General features: G+C 36.9%; 1 protein-coding gene across 1 annotated transcript; it reads right to left on the bottom strand.

Annotated features, from left to right (window-relative positions):
* Positions 1-5,484: 5,484 nt before the first annotated feature.
* LOC115710695 (uncharacterized) lies at positions 5,485-6,617 on the bottom strand. Its single transcript, XM_030639046.2, has 2 exons — positions 6,182-6,617; positions 5,485-5,918 (listed from the first exon to the last, which is right to left on the bottom strand). The coding sequence occupies exons 1-2, from the start codon at positions 6,615-6,617 to the stop codon at positions 5,485-5,487; spliced, it is 870 nt and encodes a 289-aa protein (XP_030494906.2).
* Positions 6,618-25,495: the final 18,878 nt, after the last annotated feature.

Below are 25,495 nucleotides of genomic sequence, written 5' to 3'. Positions count from 1 at the left end.
GGGCCACTCATTCCTATGTGGCACCCATAATTTTTAGTAAATTGGAAAGACCGCATGATATTTATGAATCAGGGTTCGGAACCCTATTACCTTGCGGAGAGTTAGTTATCTCCAAAAGGTGGATTAGGTCTAGGCCGATCAAGATTGAGGATAGGGAGTTGAGTGCTGACTTAATAGAAATGAGTTTAGCAGATTTTGATATTATACTGGGAATGGATTTCTTGTCCAAGTACTCAGCCAGTATTGATTGTAAGAGGAAGATGGTAATCTTCCAACCAGAAGGTGAAGAACCGTTTGTTTTTGTCGGGTTAGTGCAGGCATCTCGGATCCCGGTAATTTCAGTACTAACAGCTAAAGAATTGTTACGTGATGGATGTCTAGGGTTTATGGCCGTGGTATTGGGTACCACTCGGCCTGACTCTGTTTGGCCAGAAGACATCAAGGTGGTTCAGGAATTTCTAGATGTTTTTCCTGATGAACTTCCGGGTTTACCACCTCAGAGAGAAATTGATTTTGTCATTTATCTGGCACCTAGAGCAAAACTGGTTTCTAAGGCCCCTTATAGTATGGCTCCAGCAGAACTTAAAGAATTGAAAATTCATCTCCAAGGGTTGCTTGACATAGGGTTTTCACAGCCTAGTGTGTCACCTTGGTGAGCTTCGGTATTGTTTGTCAAGAAGAAGGATGGGTCTTTACGGATGTGCATTGACTACCGGGAATTGAATAAGCTAACAATCAAGAATAAATATCCTTTAGCTAGGATCGATGATCTTTTTTATCAACTTCAGGGGAAGACAGTCTTTTCTAAGATTGATCTCCGATCTGGCTATCATCAGTTGAGAATCTGAGAGGAGGACATCCCAAAGACAATTTTCCATACTAGGTATGGACATTATGAATTCCTGGTTATGTCATTTGGACTAACCAATGCTCCTGCAACTTTCATGGATCTGATGAATAGGGTATTCAAGGATTTCCTCGATATCTGTGTTATTGTGTTTGTCGACGACATCCTTGTGTATTCTCAATCAAAAGAGGAGCATGAGTAGCATCTCTGAATGGTTCTGCAACGACTTCGAGAACATAAGTTATATGCAAATTCAAGAAGTGAAAATTTTGGCTATCTCAGGTGTCCTTTCTTGGGCACATTGTTAGCCAGGATGGGATCAAGGTGGATCCAAGAAAGATAGAATCCATCAGGGATTAGCCAAGACCGAAAGCAGTAATAGAAGTTAGAAGCTTCTTAGGTCTGGCTGGATATTATCGTCGGTTTGTGGAAGAATTCTCTAAGATTTCAACACCTTTAACCGAGCTTACTAAAAAGAATAAACATTTTGTGTGGACAGACAAGTGTGAGGCTAGCTTTCAAGAGTTGAAGCGGAGACTAATTACAGCTCCAGGGTTAGCCCTACCTTCTGATTAGGAGAAATTTGTGGTGTATTGTGATGCATCCAGACATGTTCTGGTGTGTGTGCTAATGCAGGCCGATTGGGTTATTGCCTATGCTTCTCGTTAGTTGAAAGATTATGAGCAGCGGTACCTGACTCATGACCTAAAACTTGCTGCGGTAGTATTTGCTTTGAAAATTTGGCAGCATTATCTCTACGGAGAGAGATGTGAAATTCAAACTAACCATAAAAGTCTCAAATATTTCTTTACTCATAATGATTTGAATATGAGACAGAGGCGTTGGTTGGAGTTGGTTAAGGATTATGATTGTGAGATCCTTTACCATCCTGGGAAGGCCAATGTAGTGGTCGATGCCCTGAGCAGGAAGGGTCCAAGGTAGATAGCTAGTATGGTTCAGATTTCATCTTAGTTAGCAGAGGACATGGTTAGATCTAGCATCGAGTTTGTTGTAGGCAAGCCTCATAACTTGACGCTGCAATCTGATCTGTTAGAACGATTTAAAGTCGCTCAGTTAACTGATCCAGAGTTAGTAAAGATCAGAAAAGAGGTATCAGCTGGTCAAGCCATGGACTTTACAGTCTTAGACAGTGGGATGCTGTTGTTCAAAACCAGGGTTGTTGTTCCTAATAACGCGGAACTCAGAAATGAAATTCTCGAAGAAGCTCATACTACTCCATATTCCCTACATCCCGACACCACCAAGATGTACAAAGATCTTAAACCTTACTTCTGGTGGAGCGGAATGAAGAAGAATATGGTAGAATTCGTATCGAGATGCTTAACCTGTTAGAAAATTAAGGTTGAACATCAGAGACCGGCAGGGTCGTTGCAGCCTTTAACCCTACCTGAGTGGAAGTGGGAAAATATCATGATGGACATTGTGGTTGGATTACCTAGAGCTACGGGTTTGTTTGATTCTATTTGTGTTGTGGTAGACCGATTCACGAAGTCTGCACATTTTCTACCACTTAGAACAACCTTCTCAGTGGATCAGTACGTGGATTTGTACGTTAAAGAAATAGTAAGACTGCATGCTGTACCAAAGTCCATAGTTTCGGATAAAGATCCGAAATTTACCTCTAAGTTTTGGCAGAGTTTTCAACGGGCTATGGGTACTAAACTGAAATTTAGTACAGCTTTCCATCCTCAGACTGATGGACAGTCCGAAAGGACAATTCAGATGCTAGAAGATATGTTGCGAGCCTGTGTTATGGATTTTGAGGGCTCTTGGAGTAAGTACCTACCGTTGATAGAGTTCTCATACAATAACAATTATCAAAGTACAATAGGGAAGGCTCCCTATGAATTGTTATATGGCCGAAAGTGTAGATCTCCCATACATTGGGATGAGAGAGGGGAGAAGAAATACCTAGGTCCAAGATTAGTACAGCAGACCAATGAGGCAATTGAGAAGATTAAAGCTAGAATGCTTGCCTCTCAGAGTAGGCAAAAAAGTTATGATGATCCTAAACGCAGAAATGTTGAGTTTCAAGTAGGGAACCACGTGTTTTTACGAGTATCTCCAATGAAGGGGATCAAGCGTTTCAGGAAAATAGGTAAGTTATGCCCTAGATTTACAGGACCTTTCAAGATTCTCGAGAAGGTTGGACAAGTGATGTATCGATTAGCTTTGCCTCCAGCTCTTTCAGCAGTTCACAACGTATTCCATGTCTCTATGTTGAGAAAATACGTTCCAGACCCTGCTCATGTACTTAGCTATGAAAATCTTGAGTTGCAGCAAGACATGTCTTGTGAAGAACAGCCAGTACAGATGCTTGACAAAAAGGATAAAGTCCTTCGGAGTAAGACCATAGCTTTGGTCAAAATACTCTGGAGTAATAGCAAGGTGGAGGAAGCCACCTGGGAGTTAGAATCAGACATGAGAGCCCAATATCCAGAGTTATTCAGGTTAGATTTTGAGGACAAAATCCTTTTAAGGGGGAATAGTTGTAAAGACCGCCTAGCTTTAATTTGGAAATTAGTAGATAATTAGGGTTTAATTATGGAAATTGTTTGTAAATACTAAATTATTAATTTATGGTGATTTATTTGAATTTAGAATGCATTTAATATGTCATATATAGAAATTTCATAATTTTGAATAGTGCTTGGCAAGATTGGAACACGTGTTTGGCTATTAAAATCATATCCTAGTATTTTAGTATAGTGGGGCGATATAGTTAGACATTGGGAATGTTGGGAATGGTTGGTATTTTTGAATTTCCCAAAATACCCCTTTAGTGACCTTTTGTGGTTTTTAGTATGAAGGGGCAAAATGGTCATTTTTACCAAGTCGTGTTTTGTCTTTTTGTGGGATAAGTTAATATGATTTTTATGATTTATTGGCTGAGATTTTTTAATAAAATTAAGCTATTATCTCATTTATTCAAGAAAATAAGAAAATTATCAAAAGTTACATTTGCACTCTTAAACTCTTTCTCATTTTCGAAACCCATAGAACCAGCTAGGGTTTGATTTTTCTTCAGCAATTCTAAGTGCATTCAGCTAGTTTCAAGTGAATCCAACCCAAGGTAAGCCTCTTGTGGCTTTCTTTTTAGTTTCTTGATTTATAAGGAAGTGAAAGTTTGCATGATTTGAGATTTTGGTTGCTATAGTTGCTGCTAGTGTTTGTTATTATTTTTCAGTGGATAAATTATGCTTAGATATGTTGTTTTAGGCTTGTTGTGACGACTGGTTTGATGTTTGAGCAAGCTTTGAGTTTTAGAACTCAAGCTTGGCTCTTTGATGGCATTTTTGTTTCTGAACTTGTAGAAGTGTTTTATTGCTTTAATATTGTTCTTTGAGGTCTAAATAGCAGGTTTGGAAGGGTTCATAGAGTTTGGGGTGGAATTGGTTGAGTTATGAATTTTTAAGTGAATCCTTCACTGAACCGAAATTCCGGTTCAGAGGGACCTGTAGGAATCAGAATTCCAGTTGGTCCTCAAGAAACCCCGTAGAACTGGAATTCCAGTTGAGAACCGGTCTACTGGTTGGGGCAGTTTTGGGAACCCTAGTTTTTCCCATTTTTGAGATGTTTAGGGTATTGCCATGTTATTCATCGATAAGGAAACTTTTAGTTTCAAGTTTAAGTTCCCTGAAAGTGATTTAGCATGTCACTTACCTATGTTATGATTGATGTGATATAGGAGCCTGTAATTCGCCGAGCAGTTGTTCCATTCAGGTTGGCCGACACACCTGAATTCGGAATCAAGGTAAGATTAGTATAATGTTATGCATATATTTATACATGTTTAGCATACATCTTAGTTGCTGACAGAATAGGCAAATCTATAGCCCTCAGATTAGCATATCAGGGCATCGGTGAGGTGTACATAGAGATGCACCGAGATGCCAAAAAATATATGCTAGGCTATCAGATAGTATGAGTTAACTGCTACCACATCAGTATGATTAGAGTACTGAGTATAGGCTGGATTCGCGGTTAGTCATACTTTGTCAAGAACATCCTGAGTTAGTTAGGGTTATGCTTGGGTGTTTGGGCTCCTGATTATAACCTGGGATATTAGTATGTTTTTTATATTATGCTCTTCTTACTGAGTCTGTCGACTCACAGTGCTATTGCTATGTGTAGGTAAGGGCAAAGCTAAAGTTGAGGAGCCGTGAGAGTGAACAAGTGAAGATTGTACATGTCGAGCGGTTAGGCCTGGTGCGTATGATCCTCGAGACATTAGGGCTTTTGCTGTTTAGTCGCTAGTTGACAAATATTTTGTATATGAATAGTAAAATTTTGTAACTGTATTTTGTAAACGGGATCCCAAAATTTTATAAATGTAATATATTATGTTTAATTAAATAAGTGAAATTCTAATTATTCACGATTTCCAATAATCTCGTTGATTAGCAACGAGCTGCACAGTACGTTAAAAATAATGCTAACATACCTATAGTAGTTAGGGTGTTACATCGCCTTAGCACCAAGTCACCAACGTTGAAAAGTCTCTCTTCCCCTTTCTTGTTGAAGTATCTTGTCACTCGGTGTTGGTATGCTACATTAGTGATTTGCGACTCAACACGTTTTTCTTTAAGGAGATCCAAGGACAATTTCAATAGTTCTTAGTTTTCTTCTTGATCATAAAACTCTCGTCTATGGGTTGCAATATTAACCTCCACTGGCAGCATTGCCTCCGAGCCAAATGCCAGCGAGAATGGAGTATACCTAGTTGCTATTTTCTCAGTTTTTTTGTTAGCCCGAAGTACGAGGAGTAGTTCATCGACCCATCTGCCTTTTGCAGCATTGAGCTTCTTTTTAATAGTATCCTTCAAGGTCTTATTAACAGCTTCTACTTGTCCATTTTCCTGAGGCCTTGACACTAACGAGAAGCTCTTAATAATCTTGTTCCTCTCGCAAAACTCAGTGAATAATTCACCATCGAACTGAGTTCTTTCATCAGATACTATCTTAATGGGTATTCCAAACCTTCTAATTATGTTTTTGATGACAAAGTCGAGAAATTTCTTGTAGGTTATGGAAACTAGAGGTTCAACCTCTGTCTACTTTATGAAGAAATTGATAGCCACAACTGTTACTTTGCTCCTCCTTGCCCTGTGGGGAGTGCCCCAATCAAATTAATCCTCCATATTGTAAATGGGTAGGGCGAGGTCATCATTCTCAGTTCCGTTAGTGGTATGCGAGGTATATGTGAAAACCTTTGATACTTATCAAATTTCTTGACAAATTCGTGCGTGTCTTTATTAATTGTTGGCCAGTAATATCCTTGTCAAATTATCTTTTTGGACAAGCTTTGCCAACCTGCATGATCTCCATAGAAGCCCTTGTGGATTTCTTTGATGATCTCGTTTGCTTCTGTGGGGAGGACACACCGTAGGAGAGGCATTGAGTAGCCCCTTTGATACAATTTGCCTTCTACTATCGTATAGCGAGGCACCATATACAAGAGTTTTCGTGCCTCGCTTTGGTCCGCTGGAAGTTTCTCGTTGAGAAGATAGTTAACTATGGGTGTCATCCAAGTGGGCGAGCTATATATCATCTCAACTTCTTCCTTTTTACATATACTTGGTTCGTCTAACACTTCTACCGGTAACAAGTTTAGTTCATCCAGTTCATTCTGCAAGGCCAGTTTTGCTAAGGCGTCGGCATTAGAATTTTGTTCTCTTGGGATTTGTTCGATTCTTAAATAATCAAACTTTTCCAAGTTCTTCCAAACTTTCTCTAGGTATTTTTCCATTTTTAAGTCCTTAGCCTGATATTCCTCAAGGAATTTATTTACAGTTAGTTGCGATTCATTATGGCATATAAGATTTTTGACCTTTAACACTTCAGCTACTTTAAACTAGCGATCAAGGCTTCATTCAGCATCGTTGTTTGAAGTGTTGAATTGAAATGTTAATGCATAATGAAACTTAAAGCCTTATGGCAAAATTAGTATCACCCCCACACCCAAACCATGCTCGTTTGATGCTCCATCCACATACAACTTCCAAGTGTCCGCGTCTCGCCGAATAAGTGGGTTCTCATGTGGAGTTATCCCTTTTATCAGGAAATCTGCCAAGGCTTGGCCTTTGATGGATGTTTGTGGGTGATAAGTTATGTCAAACTGCCCCAGTTCAATTGACTATTTTATCAACCTTCCAGAAGCATCTAGTTTTGATAAAACTTGTCTCAGGGGTTGATCAGTTAACACCTTTATCGAATGTTCCTGGAAGTAAGGCCTTAATTTGCGAGATGCGTGGATTAGGCGTAAGCAAGTTTTTTAAGAGGGGGATACCATGATTCTAACCCTAGTAACCTTTTACTAACATAGTAAATCAGTTGTTGGTGCTTTCCCTCCTCTTGCACTATTGCTGCACTAATCGCATTTTCCGAGATAGCCAAGTGGCGAGTAAAGTTTCTCTAATTATTGGTTTCGCCAAAACTGAATGTGTTGACAAGTGCCTTTTTATTCTTTTAAAGATCTCATCGCACTCTTCTGTCCACTCGAACTTTTTGTTGCCTCACAATACATTGAAAAATGGTAGGCACTTATCAGTTGACTTTGAAATGAATCTGTTAAGATTTTCCATTCTTCCCATTAAGGCCTGAACTTCATTCGATTTTGTTGGTGATGGCATCTCTATCAAAGCCTTTATCTTCTCAAGATTTGCTTCAATGCCCCTCGCATTGACTATGAATTCCATAAAGTTTCCTGAGGAAACTCCAAAGGAACACTTTTTTGGATTAAGTTTCATATTGTACTTTCTCAGTATTTCAAAGTACTCCACGAGGTCTTTTGTGTGATCTCCTCTTTTTATCGACTTTACCAACATATCATCGACGTAGACCTCCATGTTTCTCCCTATCTGTCTCACAACCATTTCATTCACTAGTTGTTGATATGTTGCCCCAGCATTCTTCAAAGTAAAAGGCATGACTTTATAACAATAAAGTCCCATGTTGGTTAAGAAGCTTGTGTGTTCCTACATGCATTTTAATCTGGTTATATCTAGACTATGCGTCCATAAATGACATAAGCTCATGTCCAGGAGTTGCATCCAATAATTGGTCGATCCTTGGTAGTGGGAAGCAATTCTTTGAACACACCTTGTTTAAGTCTGAAAAGTTAATACAAGTTCTCTAAGTTCCATTGGTTTTGGGATAAGGACAGGGTTGGATATCCACGAGGGATAAAATTCCTCGCGGATGAAGTCCTTTATCAACAACTTATCCACTTCCTGTGTGAGTGCCCCTTGTCTCTCAGAATCCAAGGGTCGTCTCTTTTGTCTCTTAGCTGGGTAGTTTGGGTCGACATTCAAGTGGTGACATATAATATCATATCTGAGTGGCTCTAGGCGAACTGATCCTGGTTTGCCCTCAAAAAATTTATTAGTTGCTATTTTAGTTGTTCATCCAAGTTCTTTCCAATGAATATACACTTTGTGGGACTTCCTGGATCTAAAATAACCTCTTCTAATTCCTCGATCAGTTTCAATTGATTCCGTTCGTCTTGAATTCGTGGATCAAGATCTTCATCCTGCTTCTCTCCTTCTTCAATCGTGACTGCCATTAGCTGATGATTGACTTTTCTATTTTGTAGCTCTATGCGGTAGCTGCTGGGTTTTGTGCCCTAAATAAAACTCATTTCAATATAATTAGATTTACTAATTAATAAAGATCAAAAATCATTATATGTTGCATGGTTCACATGATTTATTTAATGATTATGTTTAATGTATAAATTCTGTTAAGTCCAGAACATGTATAAATATGCATATATTTGTTCATGATTATAGTGTCATCAACACAGTAGAATATAATCATGATTATATGTTCGAAAGTTTAATTCCCATGATTTATCAGTTCACTGGATTTAGACTGGCATGATAATCAGCGATAAGGTATACTTACACCTTGGATAAGTGTTATGACCATTCCAGGGCATTGGAAAAGTTTACCAATATCGGATGTATGGAGTATACATTGGAAGGGACCGATATTGAACTTGGATAAGATATCATAAACTTTACCGTTATATCTTTCTAAGTCAATATCAATGGTTAATCTTAGATCTATGGATCTTAATCCTTATATGGTTAGGTTCAATCTTAGTTGTATTATTTATGTTCTTGAATTTGGTCGTTAAAGTTAACCAATTGGATCTTCTCGTGACATACAGATTAAGGACATGATAGTTCAATTGAGTTGGAGCGCTGATCATAGATATGGAATCTATAGCTTCTATAAGTATTTAGTAGTGAAACGATGATTTCCTTCAAGCTTGGCTGAATAGAGATAAATGATTGAGGTCTTATTTCTGTAATTATATTAGTTTACTGAAGTATTATTTATAGGTAGCTAAGTGTTTTAAGAATAAAATAAATTGAAGGGTAGAACAGTAAATTTATCCCTATTCAGTATAGATCATCTATAGAGGATCCTTGACTATTAGGATTGTAACAATGGATAATCATAACGTATCTATATCGTGGTACATATAGAGCGTTCTATAAAATTGAGAGTGATATTCAATTCCAAATCTATAGTGGCCCAAGGCAGAATTAATAAGTTGGGAATTCACTTGGTGAATTATAGATCTACTTATTGAAAGCTCGGTTATATAAGCGCATGGTCTCCTCACTAGTTGAGATAATACGGCTTGCAGACTTAGTTAATTGATTTTAATTAATCAATTATAATTCTAAAATTAGACTATGTCTTATTTATGAATTTTCACTAAGCCAGGGCTTAACTGTGAAGAAAAAAGGTTTTGGGGTCAATTTGTTAATTAAGAGACTTTGTATGGTCTAATTAATAAATTACATAAATGACAATTTTATTTAGTAATTAATTATAATTATTAAATAAATTGTTTTGGCATTTATAGTTTTGAATTGAAAAATATAGTATTATTGAAAAGAATAATAAGGGGTTGAAATAAAGTGGACAAATTGTAACTTGAAACTGGTCCATTTAAGTGTACACCCATGAAGTTTGTTTAACCCAATATTTTATTCTTTATTAATCCATATAATTCAGCTCTAAGCCCTAGGTTAAATACTATAAAAGGAATATGATGCTCTCACTCATCCAACTATTGTCAACTGGACTATTCCACCAACCTAAATGAGAGACTTCCTTCGTTAGTGATTTCAGCTTCCTTGATTGTTCTTCAAATTCGAACCTTGAGTGAATGAGTGTCGTGCCCACACATAGAAAGTCAAGTACTCAATCATAGTGAGTAAGACGGTGGCAACCAAACCTGAAGGAGAGGAAGAGATCCAGGTTCAGATCCTTATAATGCTTTGCTACAGAAAGGAATCAAGGGCTAGAGATCTTGAACGGAAGGATTCATTATATTCTGTTGTAATCAATGTAAGATTTTCTTAAACCCTTATGTGTTTATTTCATTATTTTAGAGAATTCATATTTAGGATGTTAATTTAACATACTTGTTAGTAAATCTAGATCCTGGTAGAATATTCCCAACAGTAGCATTCTCGAGCCAGAAGTTGGTCACCTCGCACCACTCCTACATATGTCAGTGTCTGAAACTTCAGGGATAGGTGCTTCATAGAACTAATTGCCCCTAGTCCAATTAACGCTTGCTGACCCAGCAATATATTGTAAGCCGATGGCAGGTCAACAACTAAAAAGTCTTGCATTATGGTAGTGGATAAAGGCGCTTCGCCCACGGTTAATGAGAGCTCAATTCTTCCTTGAGTGGCGACACTGTCGCCTGTAAATCCGCATAGATTTTCCATGCAAGGTTTTAACTTTGCTCTTTCTACCCCCATTTTCTTCAGTGTATTTTTGTATAGGATATTTACTAAATTTATGTTATCCACCAACACCCTCTTTATCCTTTTTTTTGGCGAGCTGGATGGTAATCACTAGTGGGTCAACATGAGGATATCTCACATGCTTCGTATCTTCCTCCTAGAACACAATTGGAGGTTCCTCAGTCTTAGCTTTCTTAGAAGATTCTAGAGCAAAAACTGACTGCTCGTTCTTAACTTCCTTGACCTATCTCTTTTGGGCATTATTACTCTCTCCAGCAAGATGTGGCCCTCTCAAGATAACCAAAATGTCCTATCCTTAAAGAGGAGGAGGTTGTAATCTCTGGTTGCCTGGGTTATTGGGCAAATTTGGCTGATTTTCTCCACCGCCTTGTCGTTTCACATATTGCCGAAAGTAACCTCGCGAGATAAGGCTTTCTATCTTGTCTTTTAATTGACAATATTCTTCTGTCGTATGCCCAATGTCCTTGTGAAATTTACAAAATTTTGTTGCATCTCTTTTGTGTCTCGCATGCCTCATGGACTCAGGTTTAGGGAATGTGACCCTGTGCTCATGTGCGAGATAGATATTTTCTCGAGTTTCATTAAGCTCGGTATAAAATTGTGTATTGGCACGTACTTGTTGTGCTTCTTCTATTTTTTCTTGTCTTTGACTGATTCCTTAGAGGCATCTTTCCTCTTACAGCCTCCTGGATTGTCAGCCTTTGTTGAGATGGTACTTGTTGAGACAGTGCTGTGTTTACTTCCCGAGCCAGTGTTTAACAACTTCATCTCTTTCCTTTCTTCCTCTTTTCGAACAAACACCTAAGGTCTCTCATTGAACTCACTGATGTTTTTCACTGGACAACCCTGCAAGTCACCCCAAAGCTCACCTCCAGCAGTTGAGAGATGAGTCGTGATTCCAACTTGAAGAGCAGTAAGCTGGACACTGCTGTTCAAATTTCTAACCCTCGCAGCAGCTGTACTGAAATAACTTAAGTAGGCCTTAAGCGTCTCGTCTGGCTGCTGCGTAAGGGAAGACGGTTCGGGTCGCCTGTCTCTTGCTGCCTGGAAATGTTTCTTAAAGTCTTTAGACAACTGTTCCCAAGAAGTGATTGAATGATGGTTGAATTCATTGAACCATCTGCTTGCTGCCCCGACTAGCGAGGTAGAGAATAAAATATAGCGTAAGTTATTCGTAACATTACTGGCTCACATTATTGTGTTAAAATTCTTGAGGTGAGAGATCGGATCCATAATCCCATCATATTATGAGACGTGGGGGTTTTTAAATCACTGAGAGAATTCAGCGCTCATAATGTCTAGGTAGAAAGGCTCAGGCTCCTTGTCCGAGTCATAACTAGGCAGTTTCCCATATTCCCCATCTTAATACCTCCTGAATTTGTCTTCCAACTCAATGATTTTAAATTGGATAGGATCCTCTCGCTTTTGATTGAGTTGTTAACGTAAGTTAGGTTTTTTCTTGTTCAATTGCTCAAGCAGATCCGACCGTTGTCGATCATAGTTACTTACAGACCTCGTCCTTGTGTAACTTTCAGTTCTAGTTGTGCCCGTACTCTCTCGATCAGTACTGCGACGAGTTCTATCCCCTCCTTGCGTAGATTGGCTATGGGTTCTTGTACGTCCCAAGCTTGAACTTGCCTCGTCACGTACTAGCCTTCTCCTTTGGGAATGGGTTGATACATGTTGGGAATATTATACGAAGATCTATATTTACTAACAAGTATGTTGATTAACATCCTTGTTGACTTCACTTTTAGCCAACGACAATGAGTCTTTTTGATAAGCGATAAACGATATGTCATAATGAGAATATAGGTAAGAAAGCAATAATAAGACATAGGAATTTTATAGAGGTTCAACCCCGAGCAGTTTGGTAATAGCCTAATCCTCGTTATTTGTATTGACTTAAGAACAAGGAAGAAGTTTCCTTTTCTTATAGCTCTTACAACAGTATCTCTGCATATATAATTCTTAGATAATAATATGGCCTTAGCTTAACTGCGTATCGGCTTATAATTTTTCGGTCCTTTGCCCAGTGAACATTCCTCACTATTTATAGGGCTGGGAAACTTGAGGAGGAAGAGTTTCCTCTCTCGTTACAATGTGCATAAACAGAAAGATCGTGTGATCAATGCTGAATGCAAGGATCGTGGGATTGAGGCTGAATACACTGATAGTGGGATCGTGTGTATGCCACATCCACGTAAGTTGATCCCTGGGTTGTAGGGATTGAGTTGATGACTCATGATGCGTCAAGTTGAATTCGCTAAGTGTTGATCACTCTGCACGGCTCGCTGAATATTTCATTCTGGATGTGCCAGCGAGGCGTCCTGCTCGGCCTATCGTTCCGAGCAAATGCTCCAAGCGGAGCCCATGTGTCACCATTCTCGTGATGCCACGTCAGAGTGCCAAATTTAGGATAACCTTTGCCCCCAAGTCTGTACGGGACCTCCGAGGTTGCGTGTAGACTTATTCCGAGCTGGCTCTGCCTTTGGATGGGGACACGTGTCAAGCATGACCGTTCCAGACTCAATGTGAAGCTGACTGGGCGTCCCTTCAGTTTTCGGCTAATTAATGCTCTAACAATTAATATTTTGAAAATTTGAATTTCTCTCTCTACGGCTAACGGTTGCACTTGATTACTTTTGATTTCCCATATTCGCTTTTGAGGCGGGAAGTCGAGGCGTCTAAGGTTCCTTTGTACACAGTTACCCTTTTGCCTATAAATACTCATCGTACTGGCACATAACTCATTTTATCACCCTTCGTTGTTAAGTAAACTCCAGAGCGAAAAGAGAGAGTTTTCTGGCTTCAAAGTTGCCGAAGTGCCTACAGACGATTGCTGGTTTGCTTGAACTCAGACATTGGAATCTTTGAGTAAGTTTCTGATTCCCTTTATGCTTTTCTTTGCATGATTACGCTTTGAATGTAACTATGCTGTAGAAAGAATGCTTTAGGAAACCCTAGGGTTAGAAACCTCTGCGACTCTTCTTTTCCTTGTCTTCGTGTGGGCTTTTAGCCGTAGAGCTTATTTTTGAACTGCATTGTGTCTGTCTTCCATCTTGCTTATTCTAAGCTTCATGAACTTTTTTGCCCTAACTCAAGAAAACTTTCTGACTTCTTAAGTGTTTACTTTCCTTTAAACATAGTCGTTCTTTAATATGTTGAGTACTCCTGGTCGGCATATTTGCTTGTTTTCCGTTTGATACTCCGTCCAACACTCATGTTGTGTGTTGTCTTTTGTAGATGAACCCAGGTGTGTCTTGGGAACTCGGGCATCAGATCGACCAGGATTTGCTTCAACTTCTGCACGAAGTTCATCCTCGTCTTCGTGCTAATCCTCCTTCTAGCGAAGGAAACTTTTCTGAACTCGTAATCAGCCATAGGATGATGGCTTGTACGAAGAAAACCACGCGTCTGGCCGACGCTTCTGATCCTCAAGTGGCTCGGCTTGCCACTCTGCCCGATGCCCAACAAGATTCGGCCGTCCCGATGGAGGAGGACCGTGAGGGGGACGCTGAGGTCGAGGAGGTTGAGGAGCTAGACGAGGTGCGTACGGGCAGTCCTTCCGAGGCTAAGGGAGAGGAAGAGGTTGAACCCCCTAACTTCGGGGAGTACAATGAGGCTAGGCAGCTAGTCGATGCTGACGGAGACGTCCTAGTTGAGGGCGTGGACTACGTCAGTGAGGAGCTTGCTGAGGCGGTTCCTCATAGGAGGCAAGGTGCCTTGGGCGCCAGGTGGGTAAGTCCTTCGAACTCTCGACCAGGATGGGTACTTGGGCGAGCTAGACTGCTATATTCCCGCCCATGACAATCGCGCCACAAATCCTGATAAGGGAATGTGCGCCTGGTCGGGGGCTAATGGCCAGCAAGGGGCGCTGATGCCCTTGCAAAAGTACTTTAGGGATGTGGCGGACTTCTTTGGCCTCTGCCCGACCCAAATTACTCCCAAGGGCATTAAGTATTTGTCGACTCTCTTCGTCCTCTACGCTTCCCAAGGATGGGATGCTCCTTCTCCCCATGAGGTCGCTTGGTTCTTCGACCTGAAGTGTACCCCCAAGCAAGGCAGGTCGGGGTATTTCTACTTCTCTCAGCCAGGCTTCAAGTGGTTGAGCGGCACGGACGACAAGGCCATCAGGAAAATAGGGCGTTTTGTTGATGAGTACTTCATGGTGAAGGATCCGAGTATCACCCAGACTCGATTTCAGTAGATTCTGACATATTACCATCCTCCCCTCACTCTTGCTCTTAGGGATAGAGCTCAAAAACTTGCCCGGTTGCCGAAGGAAGACAGGAATATCATCCAGTTGACTTCTGATGATAGTCTGGTGAAGTATGGGCTTTATCCTGAGGACTTTTCTCCTAAGTCCGTGGCGGGGAAGAAGAGGAAGTCTGATGCTGGTCGGCCTGAATGAGCTCATAAAGAGAATGAGCTCATTCAACTTAAGCGTGAAGCTAAGTTGAAGGGAGGTGCCAGGGCCAAGCAGTATGCTCAGGAGCCTTTGAATCCTAAAGATGAAACCGAGGGCGAGCAGGTGACCCTATTGAAGACGAAGAAGAAACTCCCGGCCACGCCCAGGCCTGTTGAACATGCAATTCGTATAAGGCAGCCCACTTTACCTGTTCGGCCATCTCATCCCTTTGCTAGAAAAGGGAAGGCTGTCATGTCTGAGATAAAATCGATGTCAGGTGACGATGGACTTTTGAATCTCTGTGCAGGCGGTCACCTTGCATTTTACTTCTTTTTTGAGCTTCTTGACTTTCATGCCTTGTGTTTTCTGATGGTTGTTTTCTAACAACACAATTTTTGTTCTGTGTAGACATGTCTCGGCAGATGCTCAATGCTCTAAGGAAGAGAATGGGCGGAAGTTCTAGCGCCTCTCCTCCGGCCAAAAGTCTAAGGGCGCTGAGGGGTTCTCGGAGAAGAGACCTTCTGGAGAGGTCATTGACCTTTATGAGGAGCCGACTGTTGCAAACCCTTCTACCCCCAAATCGCCCAAGTCCAAGGAGTCTGGACCACCAACGACTGGGTCTGAACTGGTCCGGAGTGTTCCTGAACGGGTGCAGGCACCAACTCCACCTTTGCCTGTGCTGCCAGAGGCCAAAAAGGGCAAGGAGATGTTGGCCCACTATATGAACTGGCTAGTTCCTAAGGTCAGTGAGCAACTGGCTGGTGCTGATACTGACTCATCTCTGGATATGTTGGTGGGCGGAGTCCTGAAGGAGCTCACCAGGGTAAGTCTTTTTTGGTACTTTCCTTTTAGCTTTCTACACTTAACTCCATATGCTGACTGTTTCTTTTGTGCAGGCCAGTTTGAAGTTGGCTTACACTTACTCCCGGGCTAAATTTGCTACTTCCAAGAGTGCGTCTCTGTCCGACACCTCGAGGGTGGAGGCGGACTTGGCCAAAAAGGAAGCTGAGGGGCCAGGGCGGAAACTGGAGCTATTCGGCTGGAGTTGGGCGAAGCCAACAAGAAGTTTTTTGCTGCCGAGAAGAAGATCTCCGTGCTAACAAAGGACCTCGAAGCTGCTGATCGCTTTGAGGAGACCATCGAGAACTTATCTGCTGAAGTTAACAGTCTTTAGGATGAGAGGAGTTCTCTATGGCAAGTTCTTTTTTGGCTAAAGGAGGAGAAGGACGCCAAGGTGGCCGAGGCGGACAAGTTGAAGGAGAAGGTCAATGCCTTGGAGACAGCCAGCCTCGAGCTCTTCTTCGATTTCTAGAAGGCTAACCCCCAGGCCAATTTTGACTACTTGGGCGAGGCTAAGGACATGTACCTTGAGTACTGCGCGACCCAAGTTGCTTATGGTGGGAACGAGGCCGCTGCTTCTACCTCCGGCCAAGCCTCTAGCCAGGCTGCTGATGCTTCTCCTGTTCAAACAACAAATCTTCTTGCTCTAGTTGGCTCAGCAGAACCGAACCAAGAGCTTGGGACTCCAGCTGTTTAAACACTTCTCTTTTTATCTCCTTTATATATATATTATATGCGGCCTCAAGGCCTTTTCTAAGACATCATGACCGACCAAGGGTCTTTAAACTTAGAATTATTTTTCATTTTTTGGACAACGAGCTGACTGCGCAGCTTTTAATCCCGGTACTACGTGCTTTTGTCATCCTTAATGAATTTCATTCTCTGTTTTTAATTGCTGTGCAATTGTGATTGTTTTATTTTTACCAAATGCTTTGTACAGGTATAGGTGCCCCCCCAAGTGACCGAGCAGACATATGACTCTTGGTCACTTGTCTTTCGCAAATATTTTGCTTATCTGTTCGTTGTTTTGGGTTCGACTAAACCTTTTGTACGCACTTTAGGTAAACTATAATCATGCTGATTTTTTCGACTCAATAGAATTGGAAATACTATCTTTAATCATTTATTGATCGAAAATGTATTTGTTACTGTAGTAACTTACATCAGAGCTAGTGATCTAATCCGATCTTTTAGCTTAACATGACATAAAACAAATAAGAAACTGTACTTTAAAGTGGTCTTGCTGACCTGAGTACTTTGTTTTTGAAACCTTTGCGCGTAGTCCGCCCAGAAGGCCATTCACTTAGAAGCGAATGTTCATTTAGTACTTTAAAGTGGTATTGCCGACCTGAGCACTTTGAAGTGGTCTAGCCGACCTAAGTACTTTGAAGTGGTCTAGCCGACCTGAGTACTTTATTGGTAGTATTTCCTTAAATGTTCTCCATTCCAGTACTGTAGTACTTGAATGAGTTGCATTTTTTCGTCATACTTACCCAATTTGTATGCTCCGGAGTCGAGAACTTTGACCACCTGGTATGGTCCTTCCCAGTTAGGTCCTAGTACACCTGCTGTCTTTGGTGTTTAGGAATACCCTTCTCAGGACCATATATCCCACAAAGAATTTCCGTGCTTTCACTTGTTTGTTGAAATACCGAGCTACTTTTTGTTGATGAGCTAACAACTTTAATTTTGCTGTTGCTCGTTTTTCTTCAATTTCATCAAGTGATTCTCCAAGGAATATGTGATTGGTACCTTGATTGTACGTCAATCTTCTGTGGGAAGGTGGCTCGAGTTCGACGGGCAGCATAGCTTCATAATCGTACACCATTGCAAATGGTGTCTGACCGGTTGCTGTTTTTTCGCTATACGGTATGACCATAGAACTTTTGGGAGTTCTTCTAGCCAGTTTCCTTTGGCATGTTCGAGTTTCTTTTTTAGTGTATCCTTCAAGATTTTGTTGAATGGTTCAACTTGATCGTTTTCTTGAGGATGTGCCACTTCGGAGAAACTTTTTATGATACCATGGTTCACACAGAAATCAGTGAAAGATTGGCTGTCGAACTGCTTGCCGTTGTCCGAGACTATTTTGTACGGTAGTCCAAATTGGCATATGATGTTCTTCACTATAAAGTCTTGAACCTTCTTTGATGTGATAGTTGCGAGTGGTTCGGCTTCAGTCCACTTAATGAAGTAGTCGACTGCTTGTTGGGTTTTGTGCCCTAAATAAAACCCATTTAAATATAATCAGATTTATTGATTAATAAAGATCAGAAATAACATTTTATGTTTCATGGTTCACATGATTTATTTCATGATTATATAAATATAATGTATGAATTCTATTTAAGTCCAGAACATATGAATTTGTTAATGATTATAGTGTTGTCAGCACAATAGAATATAATCTTAATTATATGTTCGAAAGTTTATTCCCTGATTTGTCAGTTCACTAGATTTAGACTGACATGATAATCAGCGATAGGTATTCTTACCCCTTGGATAAGTGTTATGTCCTTTTCAGGGCATTGGCAAAGTTTACCAGTATCGGATGTATGGAGTATACATCGGAAGGGACCGATATTGAACTTTGATTAGAAATTTACCGTAATATCTATTCGATTCAATATCACCCCTTGATCATAGATCAAATGATCTTAATCCCGATATGGTTAGGTTCGATCTCAAGAGTACTATACATGTTCTTTGATTTGTTAGTTAAGCCTACTTTTGGGTCAGGGTGATACGTACATTTTGGGAACATGATAGTATAATTGAGTGGGAGCGCTAACATAAATATGGAATCTATAACTTCTATAGGAATTTAGAAGTCAAACGATGATATCCTTCGAGCTTGGCTAAACAGAGATAAATGGTGGAGATCTCGTTTCACTTCGCTGAAATATCATTTATACGGAGCTAAGTGTTTTAAGGATAAAATACATTGAAGGTGTAATGGTAATTTAGTTCCTATTCAATATAGATCATCTATTAGAGGGTCATTGATCAAATTAAGATTATAACAATGGAAAACTAATAGCGTATCTATATCGTGGAACATATAGAGCGTTCTATATGACTGAGAGTGTCATTCCAAGTTCTAAGTGTGGATTCAATAAGGAACTAATAAGTTAGGAAATTTACTTGGTAAATTCGGTTCAACTTATTGGAAGCTCGGTTAATATAGGCCCATGGTCCCCATACTAGTTGAGACCATACTTCTTGTAAGACTCAGTTAATTGATTTTGGTTAATCAATTATAATTCTAAAGTTAGACTATGTCTACTTTATGAATTTTCACTAAGCAATGGTGAAATTGTAAAGAAAAGAGATTCTAGGTTTTATTTATTAATTAAGGGACTTTATATGTCCAATTAATAAATATATTAAATGACAATATTATTTAATAATTATTTTTTAGTTATTAGATAATTAGAATTGGCATTTAAATGGTTAAATTCGAAAATTGGTATTTTTGAGAAAATGTGATTGAAAAATGACAAAATGGGAAAGTTGCAAAGTGAGGCCCAATTTCCTTATATGGTCGGCCACTATGCAAGCCTTTTACCATTTATTTTTCCATTATTTTAATGCCATACAATTCTAACCTAAACCTATTTGGCATCCTATAAATAGAAAGTGTTGGCTTCAAGGAACTATGACTTGCACATTATTTCTTTTAGAGAAAGCCATAGCCACTATCCTCTCTCTTTTCTTCTCTTCAAATTTCGAAATCCTTAAGTGATAGAGTAGTGCCCACAATTCTAACCTAAACCTTTTACCATTTATTTTTCCATTATTTTAATGCTATACAATTCTAACCTAAACCTAGTTGGCATTCTATAAATAGAAAGTGTTGGCTTCAAGGAACTATGACTTGCACATTGTTTCTTTCAGAGAAAGCCATAGCCACTTTCCTCTCTCTTTTCTTCTCTTCAAATTTCGAAATCCTTAAGTGATAGAGTAGTGCCCACACACATCAAGTGGTATCTCAATCATAGTGTGGAAGATTCTATAGAATCCAATCAAGAAGGAGAATAAGAATCAAAGGAAGGAGAGAAAGAGATCCAGGTTCAGATCTTGATTATGTTCTGCTACAGAAAGGAATCAAGGGCTAGAGATCTGAACGGAAGGAGTCATTATATTCCGTTGCACCCAATGTAAGGTTTCCTAAACTTTATATGTGTTTATTTAATTGTTTTAGAATTTGTATTAGGATGTTAATGAAACAACTGGCACCAGAGCCAAGGTAATGATTTACTTTCATGAAATATGAATTAAAACGATGTTTTGTGTTGATTTGGATGGTTTCATGTGGTTTGATGAATGTATGTGTTGTAAAGAATTTTTTTCCATGAAAAATATTTTATTTTGATTCCTTGTGAAAAACTAAGCAATTTTGTTTTTTACCGAACTTGATTCCGATAAAAATTGAAAAATTTATGAATTTTGGAAAATCGGGATTCAAGGGTGTCGAGTGGCTGCATCAATTGCGAATTTTGTGGGATTTTTCCCCAAAATTCGATTTTTTATGGGATTGTTTCCCAAAATCCTTTTTTTCCAATTTTAGATTTTTTCAATTTTAAATATTTCCAATTATTGGCAGATTTAAAAATTTATTAATTTCTTTAATATTTATATATTATTTAATTATAAGATTAGATATTTTGATATTTAACACATTTTAAATTAAAAGATAACTTATCTTTTTATTTGAAATATAATATTAAAATTATATTATATGATAAATTAAATAATTAATAAATTTGAAATTAACCTAGATATTTTTAAAGATATTTTAACCACAATATTTTCAAATTCAAAAGTTTGTTATTTTGTTAAATATTTAATTATTTATAAATTATAAGTTTAAAAATGATATTTTTCTATATATATATATACATCATTTTTTCCTTATTGGAAATTAATGTATTATATTTTAAATATTTCAATAACTTAGATATTTTTGTAGAAATTTGAATGTTGCTTAATTTGAGATATTTTGAGATATAATTATGGTAATTATTATTTATTTATTATTTTATTCCTAAAATAATAACTATCTAACCATATCTATTTTAAAATTGGTTTATTTTATTAAATTATAAGATTTGAAAGTGATATAGAAGATTCTTTCTTTCAAATCATTGATCTTATTTTATATTTAATTTAATTTGATTCAAGTAAACTTAGATATTTTAAAATTAGTTTCTTTTTTTTTTAGATTCATAAGGTTTGTTTTAACAACCCTAAATTTTTCAAAATTTAGTTGGTTAGTTTAAGAATAATAATTAATTATGTTAATATCTTATTTCCCATATGTTACATGGACAATGTTTGTTTAATTTTATATTGTTTATTCAAACATTTTTTTAACAAACCTATTATTTATTTGATCTAAATTGCTATGATTAACTTGTTGACAGATCCAATGATGTGATTTTAATCATAGTCCAATTGTCAATAGGTCTTATAAATAATTTGTAACAGGTAAATTTTGTACTTCTTTCATCTGTGTAAACCTAGTAACATGATAGGGCAAATCTAAATCATTTGACCTGTGTGAGCCTATATGTTTGCTATTGGGCTTAGATCTATATAGGAAGTCCATTTAAGTTTTACTAAGTAAATGGACTAGGTTGCTAAAATAAAATTTGACATAAGTAATTTTATTTAGGCCAAATTAGCTTTGGGCTTATTCAATGAATAACAATTGTTTATTTAAAGGTTAAATTTCTCTCTATTGGGCCTTGTGTGAGAGTTAAGGGCCAATAGAAGTGGGTACAACATACTGAACCGAACTCCCCCTCACATGAACTACCCCAATTGTGAAGGCCCATTTTCCTTATTTAAATAATTGTATTAGGTTAATTATATTAGTCTAACCTAATAAAAATTTAATTTGTAATATAATTAACTTTTAAAATATATGAAATTTATTTTTCATTTTAATATTTTAAAGTTAATTTTAGAAAAAAACTTAGTTAATGTTGTATATTCTAGATAATTATTTCTAATACTAATTATATTTTCTAATATTTAATTAGGAAAATATCATAGATTGTGAAATTAATTGTTTAATAATTAATTTTGGTACAGTTTAAGTTAAGTATATTTTCCTAGTATTAAACTAGAATTAATAATTAAGTTTCCTCTATACTTAATTATTTATTTATTGAATTTAATACATTTAATTAAATTGAAAATTTCAATATCTAAGTTGATTTTCATCATGATACTAAAATATTGTTATTTTCATGTTATTTAATTAAAGTTGAAAATTATCTTAAGTTTGGAATCTTATTTCAGAATAACTTAAATCTGAATAATTTTCAAAATATATTTTATTTTATTTTAGTAATCTTTCTTCCACAATTTCGAAATTGCATTTCTTTAATGCAGAAATTTCGAATTCTATTTGAAAAATAGATTAAAGTTGAAAATTATTTATTTTAATTTTAGACCAACTTAAATCAATGATTTTTTCATTTAAGGATTAATTAAAATAAATGAACTAAAATATATTATAATTAGAAATTGAATTAATTAGTCAATGAAAGTCTAGATAGGTATTATGTGTTTTGCTTGAAGTATTTTTCTAGTGATATTTAATTAAATAGAAAATTAATATTTAAGCTGATTATTCATCATGATACTTAAATATTTGAAATTTTTTCTTAAATATTTAATTAAATAGGAAAATTATATTTTTGTTGCAAATTAATTCTTATCAATTAATTTTGGGCCAACATAAAATTAGAATAATTTTTCCAGGATTTATTTTTATTTCATTATAACAAGAATTTTCGAAAATTGTATTCTTATATATACTTCAATTTTTTGAAATGCAACATATATTTATAGAAAATTAAATTTGAGCTGTAAATTAATTTAAATTAATTTTGAAACAACTTAAATTGAATAATTTTCTTAATATTTATTGGAAATTATCACTAAGATGGAAATAATTCATGTTATTTTCATATCCATCTAAGTATAATTTATAAATATTAAATTAAAAGTTATATTTAGAAGTTTTCATTCTAAATTGGAAATTTTAATTAAATAAATATATATTTAAAATAAATTGATTAAAATAAATATTAGAAGAAAATACAATTTAAATAATGAGCTTTATTATTATTAGGATATTCGATCTCCATTGTTTGTTTTACATAACTATTGTTTTAGTGAGTAATCCTCCCTAATGGAGGAACGTTCATTAGCAAGTTAGCACCGTTTAATCTCGAAAGATAAGTATTTTTGTAAGTTTTTTATATAGTATTGATCACCCTAATGGTGGCGACTGTATAAGACTTGCAAGAGTATGAAACAATGGTGGAAGCTCATAAGATAGAATAGCCTTGACTCTCGCCTAAACGGGACAACGCTAGATTCCAATCTTGATCGAATAAAAGGTTGCTAGAATGTTTATCATTTTAGATGAGCTGACAACTCTATTCAGTGGATGGTATCACTGACTCTCGCCTAAATGAGACACTGATATCACTTTATTGAAGACCTTGGAAATTATTTAGGACTGTATGTTTTAGTATTTCACTTGTCATTCTTACTTGCTATATGTTTAATAATTTCTGAATTGTGTATGAATTTATATTGAACCATGTTATATTCTGTTATTAAATTGTTGTTTAATTTCGAATCTTCATTGTTGGTCTAACTTGGTTTGTTGTTCTAATGGGATAATTCCCTAATGGATTGTCACCATTAGACAAACATAATAGTGTTAGATCTCGAAAGATAAATATTCTAAATGCAACATCTAGCTGTTCATCAATTGATGACACCTTAGACTAGTATTTACAATATGAAACAAGAAGATTGTATAAATAAGATTACTTTGACTCTCGCCTCTCGAAACATCGTTGGATTCTTATTTAAATTCGAAATTATCCTAACTCCTCTTAGCTTATTCATTTCGAATCACCTCAATAATATATCATTGGATGAATGGTTTATAAATCATATAATGTCATTCTATATTTTCTCTCAAGAAATTAAATGACGCATATGATTATATTCCCGAAATTCTATCCCAAAATGATATAAATCCTCAATCTTAGAGATCTCCTACTTGTATGGGCAAATCAGACTTAGAGTTAAATTAGTAGTGGTGGTCCAATAAAGAATTACTCACTATACAGTTACACTTTCACAAGTGTTTAATAACCATTTTCTTTCAATGGATTCAAACTGTATGAAATATGAGTTTAGTATTCTGTGACAAGGATCCACTTCAACTATTCTAAGAACTCTTTGATGTAACTAAACCTAAGTCATCAAAAGATACAACCATATATTTTATAAATATATGGCATTTGTATCTTGTTCATAGTGGTTTTGACAAGATCATTCTCTGCAAAGAGTTAATATGCCTATATCCACTGAAAGTAAGTTCATCTCATTCGCAGATGGATGCACATTCAGGGGTGGATATGAGTTTTTCATTGTATTCTTAAAACGATCACTCTAAATTTTACCTTGTGCAAAAGAAATTTGAAATGTTTGAAAAATTTCATGAATTTCTGGCAATGGTGAAAAACCATTAAGGTAAGTGGTTAAAGATATTGCGAACTGACAGGGGTGGAGAAATAGTTAGTAGATATGCAGTTCAAAGATCATTAATTTGATTTTTGAATTATATCCAAACTTACCTCCCCAGAAATTTCGATTTGCATATTGATGATTAGTTACTAGTCGCTGCCTAAATCCTTCTATGGTAATACAATTTCAGAATGATGCAAAGGTTGTATACTTAATGTAAATCATTACTAGATTGATGGATGACCTAATCGAAGTTTTAAGAAAAGCTAGAACCGTTAACCATGGTTTGCATGTTTGTTAGCTATTCTAAGTGATTAGGGGTGGACCATCCCATAGTTATTAAATAAGAAAGTGTTTGTTTAAACAAATACTACTTTTCTAAGAAAATGACTAAGTCTAAAAATAAAGTAGCAAATAAATGAGATATTTTTTCTTGATTCCAAAAGTGTTCTATCATCTTATTCTTTACAAGATGATCCCACTGTCTCTGTTGTCTTGACACAAGTTAAGAGGTTAATACCATTTCGTTTTCTTAGATATAATTCACGGTACCTTGTCGTAGTGGGAGGGTTTCTAGGAACTCACCTTCTTATGACTTGGAAGACACTAGTGATTAAAATCCATTGTGAGTTTAAACAAGTAATGGATTGTCAAAATAAGAAACTAAGAAGAAAAGACAAGAAAACTATGGTTTAATCCATTCACATGGAGTAACCTAAAGTTTTCTATTACAAGGACATGAAAGGAAATTTTCGTTAATAAGTCTATTCAATGGACTTAACAAAACTTCTTGTTCCTAGTATTATAGGTTTGAGTTTATCTAAACCTATGGCTTGTGGTATACCTGGTAATTACTTAATCTAATGCAAGCAACTTACTTCTAGGCATAGATTTTATTTATCTAAGGAAAAGTCTCAACTATTCCAGAAAAGATAAAGCCATGAAAGAATTTCTTAAATCAATAGTGAGAGGTCTCAGTTATGCTTTAGTATGCCTTAGACCAGACACCTGCTGTTG

This window comes from Cannabis sativa, chromosome 3 (genome assembly GCF_029168945.1).
Source record: "Cannabis sativa cultivar Pink pepper isolate KNU-18-1 chromosome 3, ASM2916894v1, whole genome shotgun sequence".
Lineage (NCBI taxonomy): Eukaryota > Viridiplantae > Streptophyta > Magnoliopsida > Rosales > Cannabaceae > Cannabis > Cannabis sativa.
This window is presented reverse-complemented; position numbering and strand designations above follow the sequence as displayed.

Excerpts from the sequence above, each read along its gene's own strand:
- LOC115710695 (XM_030639046.2), bottom strand. The coding sequence starts at position 6,617 with ATGGAAAAATACCTAGAGAAAGTTTGGAAGAACTTGGAAAAGTTTGAT. Across the intron at positions 5,919-6,181 it reads CTTCTATGGAGATCATGCAG|AGGTTGAACCTCTAGTTTCC; the intron begins GTTGGCAAAGCT and ends TAAAGTAGACAG.